General features: G+C 46.6%; 1 protein-coding gene across 2 annotated transcripts in view; it reads left to right on the top strand.

The window, feature by feature from the left end:
* NBN (nibrin) overlaps positions 1 to 13,215 on the top strand; it is a 92,496-nt gene that overhangs the window by 42,882 nt on the left and 36,399 nt on the right. For both annotated transcript variants that reach the window (XM_056522310.1, XM_056522311.1), the window contains exons 9-11: positions 1,102 to 1,240; positions 1,348 to 1,611; positions 4,946 to 5,369. In XM_056522310.1, coding sequence (XP_056378285.1) covers positions 1,102 to 1,240; positions 1,348 to 1,611; positions 4,946 to 5,369 — 827 coding nt within the window. The remainder of the gene's footprint in view (positions 1 to 1,101; positions 1,241 to 1,347; positions 1,612 to 4,945; positions 5,370 to 13,215) is intronic.

Genomic DNA, 13,215 nt, shown 5'->3' with positions numbered 1-13,215 from the left:
CACCTACTAGGTCTTATGTGTCCAGTGATAGAGGTGGACTGCAGCCACACTATCAAACACGAATAATGTTTACATTGAGACACTGAGTAGCACTTTGTACAATTTAGTAAATCGTTGACACACTGATGATACCAGTGGCTTGAGGTTTTTAATCTAGAAAGGCTATAATAAAAGTTACGTTTTATGTGTTAGTGGATGGGAAAACAAGGAATTTTTATTTTTATTTGTGTGTTAAGTCAGTCTTCCATTCATAGGGCCACTTTGTGTTACGGAGATCGCAGGAAGTCCCAGCGGTCGAACCCCCACACGATCTAAAACTTATCCCCTATCCTGCGAATAGGGAATACGTTTTTGGGCATGATATATCTCCTTTAAGGACAAAAAACATAAATGTACGCTTTGGGCTGATCGGGATATCCGCAGTGAAATTGCGAGGTTCTGATAAGTTAAGATGACTGCTGGAGGTCACTTACCCTGTTGTGTGCCTAATAACATTTTAAATCGCCCTCCCATTTTCCAAATAAAATAATGGAAAGCAAAAAAGTTAACAGCTGTTCGATGTCCGGGCATGCTGGAAGTTGTAGTTTTGCAACCGCTGCAAGCACACTGTTTGAAAAACACTGGTCTATGGGAATGACTGACGTAGCCAAGTATATGGCAATTGGTGTAGGTCGTACGTCATGATTGATGAATATGTCTGTTAGCTTGAACGGGAGGGACTGACATTCAATAAAGTAGTAGCCCAGAATGACCAGTGATTAGGTGACACAATCACAAGTTATATAGAATTTTTTCTCACAACACTGTATATGAATCTTCTCAGCTTCTTTTACATTCTGCCCACAGATAGGACTTCATTTTTAGTCTGAAGGGTTCCCATTCATATAGAATATATATAGATCTATATATAAATATAGAATATATATAAATAGTTATTTAAAAAAAGAATCGTAATAAAAGGACAGACTTGATTCCTTTGAATATTTGGCCACCAAAAACCCTTATGCCAGGGACCAGTATGTACTAGCATCAAGGTTAGTCTTTTTTTATCGTTCACTTTGAATTGTATTTTAAGGGATTTTTATATATTTATCTTTTTAGAAAAGAATGGCAGACAAAATATTATGGGATCTACCCAGTCTTCCAGCATGGCTGTAGATGAGACTGTGTTGCCTCCAGCTACATTCAACACCACAGCTTATGTGGCAGACACAGAGCCTCAACCCCACACAGATAAGTGGTAGGTGATGGTAATCATGGAAAGACTTACATGGGAAAAATCTATGAAATCCTACAAGCTAAGTGTATAGAATAAGGCTATTGACTGCTTTTAATCTCATGGTTTAGGATGGATGTCAGTGGGGTTCGTGAAGTTAGAGAGACACCCAAAAATAACCGAAGAAGCAGTAAAACTGACCCCGCAAAGGATCAGGATGTGGAAGCTGGTGCCAGGAATGATTGCAGAACTGCACTTTTTCAGGATTCCCCCCAAGAAAGGCCTCGGCCACCATCACAGGCAGAAAGTCCTGCCTCGCATAAACAGAAAGTCTCACAGAGAATGGAGTCCTCAAATAGAATACAGAACTATTTCCAGCCCATGTCCAAGAAACGGTAGGTGATATTGGTGGTTAAAAGGTTTGACTCACTAGGACAAAAATCTGTCCTTAGAAGTTTAATTTAGCTAGATTACTCCTAGTTACAGCCCCTTTCCTCCTTGTATGATGTTTATATGTCTTGATCAATGTTGAAAAGCTCTGTGCACATTATAATGTCTTTCAGTATTTTATTGTAAAGTGTGGGGGACGAAGGACAGTACCGAAACGTACGTTGGGGTGGCATCACTCCTGCTCCACTTCTTCACACTTTTTGTAATCCTCGACTGTTGGGTTTGTACCTTATGCTTGCACTTATATACAATTGGAGGCTATTGTCTATTTACTTTGTATGTAATGCATTCCTTACCCTTGATTTGCACATATTGTACCATGTTTACATGTGATAGCAGGTAGTGAGGCCCTTTTGTTCCAGTTCACCCCTGCGGGAGTTTCTTCCATTATGGTTTTCATGTTTTATCTTGTTTTTAAATGGATATAATAAAAATGCTAATTTAATTTCAATAAAGAACTCCATAGTGTTGGGTTATACATTTTGTGCAGGAGGTCATATATGAAGCTTTAAATCTAACTGGTTCCTCATGATATACTATAATTTGTAGGGATTTGTACACAAAAAAAACCCCTTTATTTGTTTACGTGGCAACAATTGTAGGAATTCCTCTAGAATCGGTCGATGTACGCCATTGACCATGCAATTTAGCTAACCTTATATTTTAATAGTTCGGCCATTTACGCACGCGGCAGTACCACATATGATTATTTTTATTTTTTTATTACATTATTTTAAAAAAATGGAAAAAGATGGGTGATTTAAACTTTTAATAGGGAAGGGTTTAATTCACTTTTAACTTTTATTTTGACACTTTTTTTTTTTTTAGCCCCCCATAAGGGGCTATAACATGTAATTTTCTGATTGCATACACTGATCAATGCTATTCCATAGCATAGCATTGATCAGTGTCATCGGCGCTCTGCTGCTCTAGCCTGCATAGCAGGCTAGGGGCAGCAGACGACAGAATGGACAGCATGGAGGCAGGTGAGGACCCTCCCGGCGTTCACTCACCTGATTGGGACCCGTGATGTCGCCACGGATGTCCCGATCAGCTCCACTGAGCTACCGGCACCATTAACCCCCACACTTTAGACGCCGCAATCAACTTTGATCGTGGTGTCTAAAGGGTTAATGCCGGGCATCGACCCAATCGGCGGTGCTTGGCATTAGTCGTGGATCCTGGCTGCCCGTAGCAACTGGAACCCACCGTGTTTAACCCATTCTACTCTCGTGAGAACAGTTTAAACCCTGTTAAAAGGACCAGGGCGTACAGGTACACCCTTGTTTTAAGTCCCAGGATGTGAGGGTCCTGGTGGGGTTAAAGAAGGACCCATGAAATGACAATTCAATAGCATCTTTTCTTAGATCTTTGTGTTATGCCTTTCCTTAGTTATTTTCCCTAGAACTATATGAATAAAGTAACAACTGGTTGTAGCTATTTAGGGGAGGACGTTCCTACACATGTCGCCCTCCAAATGGTGCCCTACCATGTCATACTGTTAGGGACATACTCCTTTGATGAGGAGGAGCAACAGATTAGTTGCACAGCACAGAGATATACAGTGGGGATCAAAAGTTAGGGCACCCCAGGTAAAAATTTGTATTAATGTGCATAAAGAAGCCAAGAAAAGATGGGAAAAATCTCCAAAAGGCATCAGATTACAGATTAGACATTCTAATAATATGTCAACAAAAATTTGATTTTATTTCCATCATTTACACTTTCAAAATAACAGAAAACAAAAAAATTGTGTCTGCAACAGTTTGGGCACCCTGCAGAGTGTTAACTTGTCCTGCCCCCTTTGGCACGTATCACAGCTTGTAAACGCTTTTTGTAGCCAGCCAAGAGTCTTTCAGTTTTTGTTTGAGGTATCTTTGCCCATTCTTCCTTACAAAAGTCTTCCAGTTCTTTGAGATTTCTGGGCCACACACTGCTCTTTTAAGGTCTATCCATAGATTTTCAATTATGTTGAGGTCAGGAGATTGTGAAAGCCATGACAAAACCTTCAGTTTATGCCTCTTGATGTAATCCCCCGTGGATTTTGAGGTGTGTTTAGGATCATTATCCATTTGTAGAAGCCATCCTCTCTTTATCTTCATCTTTTTCACAGATGGCATCAAGTTAGCATCCAAAATTTGCTGAGATTTTATTGAATCCATTTTTCCTTGCACTCGTGAGATGTTCCCTTTGCCACTGGCTGCAATACAACCCCAAAGCATGATTGATCCACCCCCATGCTTATCAGTTGGACAGAGGTTCTTTTCATTAAATTTTGTTCCCATTCTTCTCCAATCGTACCTTTGCTCATTCCGGCCAAAAAGTTCAATTTTAACCGCATCGGTCCACAGAACTTGTTTCCAAAATGCATCAGGCCTGTCTATATGTTCATTTGCAAAGTTCAAATGCTGATTTTTGTGGTGAGGACGTAGAAGAGGTTTTCTTCTGATGACTCTTCCATGAAGACCATATTTGTACAAGTATCTCTTTATAGTGGAATAGTGTACCACAACTCCAGTGTCTGGAAGATCTTTCTGGAGGGATTGTGCAGTCAAACGTGGGTTTTGAATTGTTTTTCTCACAATCCTGCGAGCTGTTCTGTCTGATATTTTTCTTGGTCTTCCAGATCTTGCTTTAACTTCCACTGTTCCTGATGACTGCCATTTCTTAATTACATTCCGAACAGAGGATATTGACATCTGAAAACATTTTGCTATCTTCTTATAGCCTTCTCCAGCTTTGTGAGTGTCAACTACTTTCAGTTTCAGATTTCTAGACAACTGCTTAGAAGAACCCATGGTGCTGATTGTTGGGGCAATGTCAGATGAGTCTGGGCATTTAAAACCTTTGAGATTGACATCACCTGGTCTTCACAGATGATGATTGAGAACAAGCCATGACACTGGCAGGTCTCAGCTTTGCAAAAAGGACAGTGCATGCTATAAATTCTGCAGGGTGCCCAAACTTTTGCAGACACCATTTTTTGTTTTCTGTTATTTTGAAAGTGTAAATGATGGAAATAAAATCTAACTTTTGGTGACATATAATATGAATGTCTAATCTGTAATTTGATGCCTTTTGGAGATTTTTCCATCTTTCCTTGGCTTCTTTATGCCATATATCTGCTATCTATTAGTCATAATGAAAGTGTAAGTCAATGTTTATACATTCGTGGCATATTGGCTAGAAAAAGGAATTTTCCAGATTTTTACTTACACTTGAAAGAAAATGTGATGCAGCCTATCATTTGTATTATTGGATTTCTTTGTTCTTTTAAAGAGACCGAGAAGAAGACGAAGGTGATACCTCCACCTCGAAATTGTGTAGAATAGAAAAAGTGACTTCTCAGTTTTCACAACCAGCAAAGGAAATTGTGCCTTCTAAACAGAAAAGTGCAGATTTAGCCTCCCGGAATCTTCTAGATACTTATAAAGAGCCACTCGCTTCATCTGGTGACAGACCTGGCAACTCATATGGTCAGAGTAAGGTGGGAACATCGACAACCAGTCAGCCAAAAGAATCCTTTGTGAAGAAGAGGAAGGAGCCTGAGAATGTGGTGGAGGAATCTGACATAGAAGATGAGGAAGAGTGTGGCAACACGAAAAGCGATGTCAACCAGGTGAAAAGGCCTCGAGTGGAAGCCAATGATGACTTTGGGGAAGACTTTGATGAAGAATCCCTGGAAACAATAGAAAGAAGCATGGTAAATAAATTAATGGGGGTGTTCATTATGTTAACACCCTAAAGCTGGTTATAGGCAGAGGAAATTTGGCAGTATTGAACTCATTTTAGCGAGATTGGCCTATGATTTTTTGTGCAATGGGTCTTTCCAGCTCTTCTTTAAGGTGTGGGGTTATGCAGGAACTAGGCATGTTGGATTTTAAAGGAGTTTCCATCTCAAAAAGTTATCCTCTATCCACAGGTTAGGGCATAACAAGCAGATTAGTGGAGATAAATGGGGAAAAAATTGTCCCCAGGGTTGAACAAAGCAGGCTGTATGCTCTCTTCATTTTCCATGGGGAAAAGCATTGCCGAACTCAAGGAGCTTGCAATGTTCATAAGCCCCATAGAAAAAAAAAGGAGTGCTGACTGCGCATGCTCAGTGCACTTTATTCATTCTGGCAACATTTCACCTCCGTTCTAATGATCGTTGGATATCCCTGCTGTTTAACTTTTCACCAAACTTCATCCCTTGTGGATAGCTTTTTGAGATGGGAATACCCCTTTAACATGCCTAATCCTTTTTTTTTTTCTTCTTGTGGGAGAAAAGCTGCTGCCAGAGTTTTCTGGTAGCCCTCCTTCCTGGTGAAAACACACACCGTGGCCAAGCAAAGCATGCATGTTTCTGGTAGAGTCAGGAGAAATAGCTGTGAGCAAAACAAGCACTGTGCCAACAGTTATCCCCTGTGTATGGCTTCAGCTCTTGTGTGGACAAAACATTGAGTGAGCCTCAGCCAGTCAGTGCTTTGTGCAGCTCACAATGAGCGTCTTTCAGTGGTGCAAATCAGTGCTGTAATATGCTCTAATGATAGGAGTGTGTGTTAGAAGTACAGTGGTTGGTTGGGTTTTTCTGCAATATTCTTTCTCGAGCGCATAATGGGGGAACACAGGACCATGGGTATATGCTGCTTGCCGCTAGGAGGCTGACACTAGGCAAAAAAAAAATGTCGGCTCCTCCTGGCATGATATACCCGCCTCCTGGCTCTGAGCAACTCACTTTTAGCTTAGTTTCAGCAGGAGGCAGACACAGGTCTAGAGTTCTCCAGACCTGGTCTTATTTCTTTAGTTTTTTTCCCCACAGGAGCATGACGCTGCCTGATCCCCCACCTGCGAGCTATGGGCATGGTACACTGCAGGATGGGCCGTTAACCCCTCCTCGTCAGCAACCAGTTCCTGGTGGTGTACCCTGGGTCCGGATCCCCCATTTGCCCCTGTTTGCCTGCTGGCAGGTGGCCCTTAGCTGGTCGAAGACTTCCTAGGCTCCATCACTCCCTCCATTCCCCCCCCCCCCCAATGGCCAAATTTCTTCCTCCCAGGGTGTTTTTTTTTCCCCCTGTGGTGCCAGGAGGGTCTTCCTGGGAGATTAGGGGTTAATCCTGGCGGCACTCTCACAGGCCGTTAGCGGTACTACTCGCATCTGCCGTGCGACTCGCCTGCCCTCTGTAGCACACGCTCCACCTTCGTTTTCTGCGCGGCTGGATACCCTTCATCCGAGCCGCAGGTGGTGAGGCGCACTTTAGTGCGCAGCTTGTGCCTGCCGGTAAATCCGCCCTCCGTGTGGCTTAGTGCTTGCTGCGCTGCGGCCCCGCTACTTTGCGCACAGGTTTTTTTTTGTCCAGGCCAGGGGCGCTGCATTAATTGAGCCCGCCGTTTGGGCCTAGACATGGGGCCGCCCCCCCCCCCTTTCGGCGCCTGGGGTCCTGTGAGCTCCTGCCCCCGGCCTATCTCTTGTCAGCGCGTGCTGCAAGGGGTTGCATTTCTCCTCCCCCTTTCTCCTTTACCTATGGTGGTAAAGCGCGCACCCTGGGGGTCAGGGCTCTGGCCACTCCGGAGGTTGCGAACGCTGCAGAGGTCAGTTGGCCCCTCCTTCTCTGCTCCTAAACCAGCGTGGACCTGGCTGGACACACTTCTCTTTCAGCCTGCGCTCAGCTCAACCTCTCTGCCAGACATCTCGTGCTGCTGTCTGCTCCAGCTGTACCGTTCAAGACTGGACACAGGATCCTGGGTGAGATCACTCCTGGTCTGTCTGGCTTTCTGACTTACTAGTGTCTGTTCATATCCTACACCAGACGAAGAAGCTCTGTGCTCACTTTCCCTTTTCTCAGGACCTAGTTATAATGTGATCTTCGCCTTCTACAGTGGACCCTCCTGTATTGCGGCTGTCTAAATCACTACCTTGCCGCTGGCTGATGCAGCCTCCTTTTAAAGACCCCTCAGATAAGCGCATTGAAAATTCAGGCTCTGTCGACAGCTTTTGCCTTTACTTGTCAATTGCGCCAGGGGATTTTAGCAGGTGCCTCCCCAGGCAATTTGGCAGATCTAGCTTGGCAAATTACTAATGCAGGGGACTACCTCTGCTCGGCTTCCTTGGAGTCGGCTAGCTGCGCTGCCTTTGCCAATCTATTGACTCTTCGGCGCTCCATGTGGCTTAAGGCTTGGAATGCCGATGCGGCATCTAAGCGTTCCCTTACGGAGCTTCCTTTTCTGGGGTCTCGTCTCTTTGGCAAACGCCTAAATCTCTGAGGCTACCGGGGGCAAGAGTTCCCTCTTGCGCCAAAATCACCCGCGCCATTCGGACTCGCAGCGGAAAACTTCGTCCTTTCGCCCCTTTCTGTTCTCGGCCGCCCGGACCAACCGGCGGCCTCACAGGATAGGAGGGCGCCATCTTTCAAGGCTCACCCCTCCTGGAAATTGGGGCCCCGTTCCAACTGCCCCTCTTCCAAATCCGGGACTCGCAAGGCTCTCACTGCCTGAGGGTGTGCCCCCATTTGAGTCTTCTCCTTGGGTGGGCGGTCGCCTGTCCCCCTTTCGGGACGTTTGGCTGGTGCACGTTCAGGATGCTTGGCTTTGAGAGGTCGTGTCCCAGGGCTATCAAATAGAATTGTCTTCTATTCCCCTGGATCGTTTTTTCAGGCCCCCCCCCCCCCCCCTCGATCTCTCGCTGCAGAGTTTCAGGTGGCCCTTCGCACCCTCCTTTCCCAGGGAGTGACCATGCCGGTCCCTCCTCAGGAAGGGTTTTCGGGGTTCTACTCCAATCTCTTCGTAGTTCTCAAGAAGGGCGGCACTGTCCGACCCAAGTTTCTAAACCGTCATGTGCGGCTATGGCATTTCCGGATGGAATCCCTGCGGTCAGTAGTTGCCTCCATGGATCCAGGGGAGTTCATCTCTTCCGTGAACATAAGGGACGCCTACTTGCACATCCCTATCTTTCCAGCCCACCAGCGGTTTCTAAGGTTCGCTGTTTTCAGTCATTTTCAGTTTGTCGCCCTGCCCTTCGGACTGGCAACCGCACCCCAAGTCTTCACCAAGATGCTGGCGGCAGTGGTGGCTCTCCTCCACTCTTGGGGTGTCTCGGTTCTCCCCTATGTGGACGACCTACCCTCTCCAGTTTTGGTTGGATCATCAACTGCACGAAATCCAACCTGTCTCCGTTCCAATCTCTTTCTCGGGATCCGCTTTGACACGGTGGCGATTCACCTTACTCTTTGCTTTCTTCGGCAGCCGGGTCTGATTCCCGTCCATGCCAGGGCAGCTTCCATGTAGGCAGTCCCCTTCACCCAATTTCGGTACCGTCCTCTTCAGAGGGCCATCCTCTCTCAATGGGACAAATCCCCCTTGTCTCTCCACCACAAGCACAGACTTCAGCTCAGAGTTTGCCACTCCTTCCTTTGGTGGCTTCACTCTCCTCCGGGAGGGTTGCTTCTTCCTGCCTCTCCATTGGCATGTCTTGACCACGGACGCAAGTCTCCTTGGCTGCGGAGGTGTCTTCCAGGACAAAACTGTCCAGGCCGTTGGCCCCCGGTCTCCGTGCGATCTTCCTGTGCCTTCTTCACTGGAGTCGCCTGCTTCGGGTCTTCTGTTACGGGTGCAGATGGACAGCGCCACTGCCGTGGCATACATCAATTGCCAGGGTGGTACCCACAGCTCAGCGGCCATGAAGAAGGTGTCAAAGATCCTCTCATGGGCGGAACTTCATGTTCCAGCCATATCAGCGGTTCACATTCCCGGAACCGACAATTGGGAAGTGGACTTTCTGAGTTGCTCCACTGCTGACCCGGGCGAATGAACCCTTCACCCGGAGGTCTTCACTCAAATCTGTCACCGGGAACTCCAGGTGTGGATCTCTTTGCGTCATGCCGGAACAGGAAAGTCCCTCGCTTCGTTTCCAGATCACTGGATCCCCTGGCACTGACGGTAGACTCTCTTGTGGTTCCTTGGACCCCCTTCGCTCTCCCCTACCTCTTTCCTCCACTTCCACTTCTTCCCAGGGTCGTCCAGAAGCCCAAGGCGGAGGGCGTCTCTGTGATTCTGGTTGCCCTGGATTGACCTAGTCTCGTGTGGTACACGGACGTAGTCAGTCTTGTGGCAGACCCCTCTGCAATTTACTCCAATTTACTTCCGCTTCGTTTGATGGCATGGCGGTTGAAACCGCAGTTTTGAGAGCTTGGGGATTCTCTAGCCGTGTGATCCGGACCATGCTTCATGCTCGGAAGCTTCCGTCCGCCAGGATTTACCACCGTACCTGGGGGGCCTATTTCCGCAGGTGTGAGGCTCGTTCTCTTTCTCTTCCACCTCCCTTTTTATTTAATTTTAATTTGTTTTTTGCCAAATGTCTTGTCCTTTTTGCAATCGGGACTGGAGAACGTGCCTTTCCCTCAGTTCCATCAAGGGGCAGGTTTTGGCACTTTCTTTCCTCTTCCAACGCCCTCTTGTGTCCGACCTTTGTGTGCGCACTTTTTTGCACCGTGTGGCTTACAAAGTCCCTCTGTTCTGGTCCCCCACTGCACCTTGGGACCTCAACCTAATTTTGGATGCTCAGCAGGGCGCTCCGTTTTTGAGCCTCTTGGCCAGGTTTCCCTTTGCTTCCTTTCCTAGAAGGTGGCCTTCCTTGTCGCAGTCATGTCCATTCCCCGTGTGTCGGAATTGGCTGCCCTCTCTTGCCGTTCCACTTTTCTGTTGCTTCACCAAGACAAGGTGGTGCTTCGGCCGGTACCCTCTTTTCAGCGCAAGGTTGTGACTTCATTTCACTTGAACGAGCAGATTGTGTTGCCTTCTTTCTGCCCGCCCCTTTCTCATCCCCGGGAGCGCCAGCTTCACAAGCTGGACTTGGTTCCTACCTATTTGTCGGTCACTTCCTCCTTCCGGCGGTGTGACTCTGTTTGTGCTTCCTGATGGGCGGCACAAGGGGCTCCCGGCTTCCAAGGCCACTGTCTCCCGGTGGATATGCTCTGCCATTTCGGAGGCATATCATTGCAAGGGTCAGGTACCCCCCTTTTTAAGTGATGGCTCACTCCACCTGCGCAGTGGGGGCCTCCTGGGGGTCAGCCATGGGGGCTCAGTTCTGCAGATTTGCAAGGTGGCAACTTGGTCATCTCTGCATACTTTTGCCAAGTTTTACTGTGTTCATACCTTTTGTGTCCTCCGATGCAGGCCTGGGCCGCAGGGTTTTGCAGGCGGCAGAGTTCTGCTGTCTGCCTGAGTTCTTTTCTGGCTGGGATGTTGGTCTTCCCTCCTTAGAGACTGCTTTAGGATGTCCCATGGTCCTGTGTTTCCCAATGAAGTGCTCGAGAAAAGTAGATTTTTAGACTTACCGTAAAATCTCTCTTTCTCGGAGCTTCTATTGGGGGACACAGCACCCGCCTATTGGTTTGTTTGTGGCCAGACAGTTTCTGCCGCTGTGGTGCAGGGGTGTTTTTTTGTGGTCGGTCTAGGGCTGGGTGGTATACCGGTTCATACCAAATTCCGAAATTTTTGTGCTGCGCGATATGAATTTTAACCTATACAGCAATAACGGTTAGGCCCCTCCCCCTCGGGAATGAATGAGTTATCAGCCCAGCACTGCGCTGTCCCCATCAGGGAACTAATCCTATGTGACCCGCGAGCGCTGTTATGCCCACCCCACCCCCCCAATTAATTATCAGCCCAGCGCTACTACTCACATGTCACCCGCAAGCGCTGCCCTCCTGGTCCTTCTGTTTGTTGCGGCCGCCGGCGCTGACACTCTATACCAGTGGTCTTCAACCTCCAGATGTTGCAAAACTACAACTCCCAGCATGCCTGGACAGCCAACTGGGAGTTGTAGTTTTGCAACATCTGGAGGTCCGCAGATTGCAAGCCACTGCTCTATACTGTATCCCTATGCCCGGGCTGCAAAAGCTATAAAAAAAAAAAAAAAAATGTTTAACTCCCCTTCCCTGTCGGTCCGGACTTGCTTCTCAGGGAATGGAATGTCGGAGAGCCGTCAACCTATCACCGGCCGCAGCAATGTTCCGCCTCGGCCGGTGATAGGCTGAGCCCACTGTCATGTAAGAAGCCGGCTTCTTACATGACAGTGGGCTCAGCCTATCACCGGACGAGGCGGAACATCGCTGCGGCCGGTGAAAGGCTGGCGGCTGGCCGACGTTCCCGTCCCCAGCGTAAGGCCGACGTCGGAACATGTGTTAGATTTATTTGGTTTACCTTTTGCAGCCTGGGCATCGAGATACTTCATAGGGATACCGTACAGTATAGGGAGCGGCCGCAATAAACAGGAGGACGAGGAGAGCAGCACTTGCAGGTGACGTGAGTAGTACCCTGATGGGGACAGTGCAGCGCTGGGCTAATAATACATTTTTTTTTTGGGGGGGGGGGGAATACCATTATATACCGTGGAACCGCCATAAGTTACAAAAAATACCGTGATACACATATTTGGCCATACCACCCAGCCCTAGGTCGGTCCTCTTCTTTTGTCTGTGTTTTTGTTCGGACTTTTAGTTTCATGGTCAGTTCTCCTTCTGCTTTGGGACTAAACAGAGTTGCTCAGAGCCAGGAGGAGGGTATATCCTACTGGAAGAAGCTGACCTTCTTTTATTTTTTGCCTAGTATCAGCCTCCTAGGGGCAAGCAGCATATACCAATGGTCCTGTGTCCCCTAATAGAAGCTCTGAGAAAGAGATTTTACGGTAAGTCTAAAAATCTACTTTTTCATTCATTTATTTATTTATTTATTTATTTATATATATATATATATATATATATATATATATATATATATATAATAGCAGGGAGCATTCTATATTGTTTTGTAAGAAACAGAAAGCATTAAATATTGTTATATATGAAGCAGGGAGCGTTCTATATTGTTACAGTGGGGCAAAAAAGTATTTAGTCAGCCACCAATTGTGCAAGTTGTCCCACTTAAAAAGATGAGTGTCCTGTAAATTTCATCATAGGTATACCACAACTATGAGAGACATAATGAGAAAAAAAATGTCTATAAAATCACATTGTCTGATTTTTAATGAATGTATTTGCAAATTATGGTGGAAAATTGAAGTATTTGGTCAATAACAAAAGTTTGTCTCAATCAGGGGCGTACCTAGAGCATTTAGCACCCGGGGCGGACCCTTTGTTTGGCACCCACCACACACACACACACACACGCACCCCCCTTAATTACACCCCCTCCCTCCCCCCAGGGGCGGACTGACAACACTCGGGGCCCCTGCTAGGCTCTGCAGCTCGTAAATATTCTGCCACGCACAATAAATAAAAATTTATATATGTAAGAAACACTTTAACATAGGTAAATGTCCATGACCAATAATACTGGTATACAAGGAGTAAATATATACCACCACACAATAACTGGATAATACCGCCATACTGTACTTAATAAAACCACTATATACAGACCAGTATATTATAAAGAATCTGTATACAATATAAGTGATTATATAAAGGACCATATGGCGGTAGATATCAGCTGTACACAAGATGTGTATACCATATAAGTGATTACAGTTACATTTTGGGACTCACAATTACGTCTTTTCTGATCAGCGGCGT

This window comes from Hyla sarda, chromosome 5 (assembly GCF_029499605.1).
Source record: "Hyla sarda isolate aHylSar1 chromosome 5, aHylSar1.hap1, whole genome shotgun sequence".
Taxonomy (NCBI): domain Eukaryota; kingdom Metazoa; phylum Chordata; class Amphibia; order Anura; family Hylidae; genus Hyla; species Hyla sarda.
The sequence above is the reverse complement of the archived record's forward strand: the minus strand, read 5'-3'. Positions and strand labels throughout refer to the sequence as shown.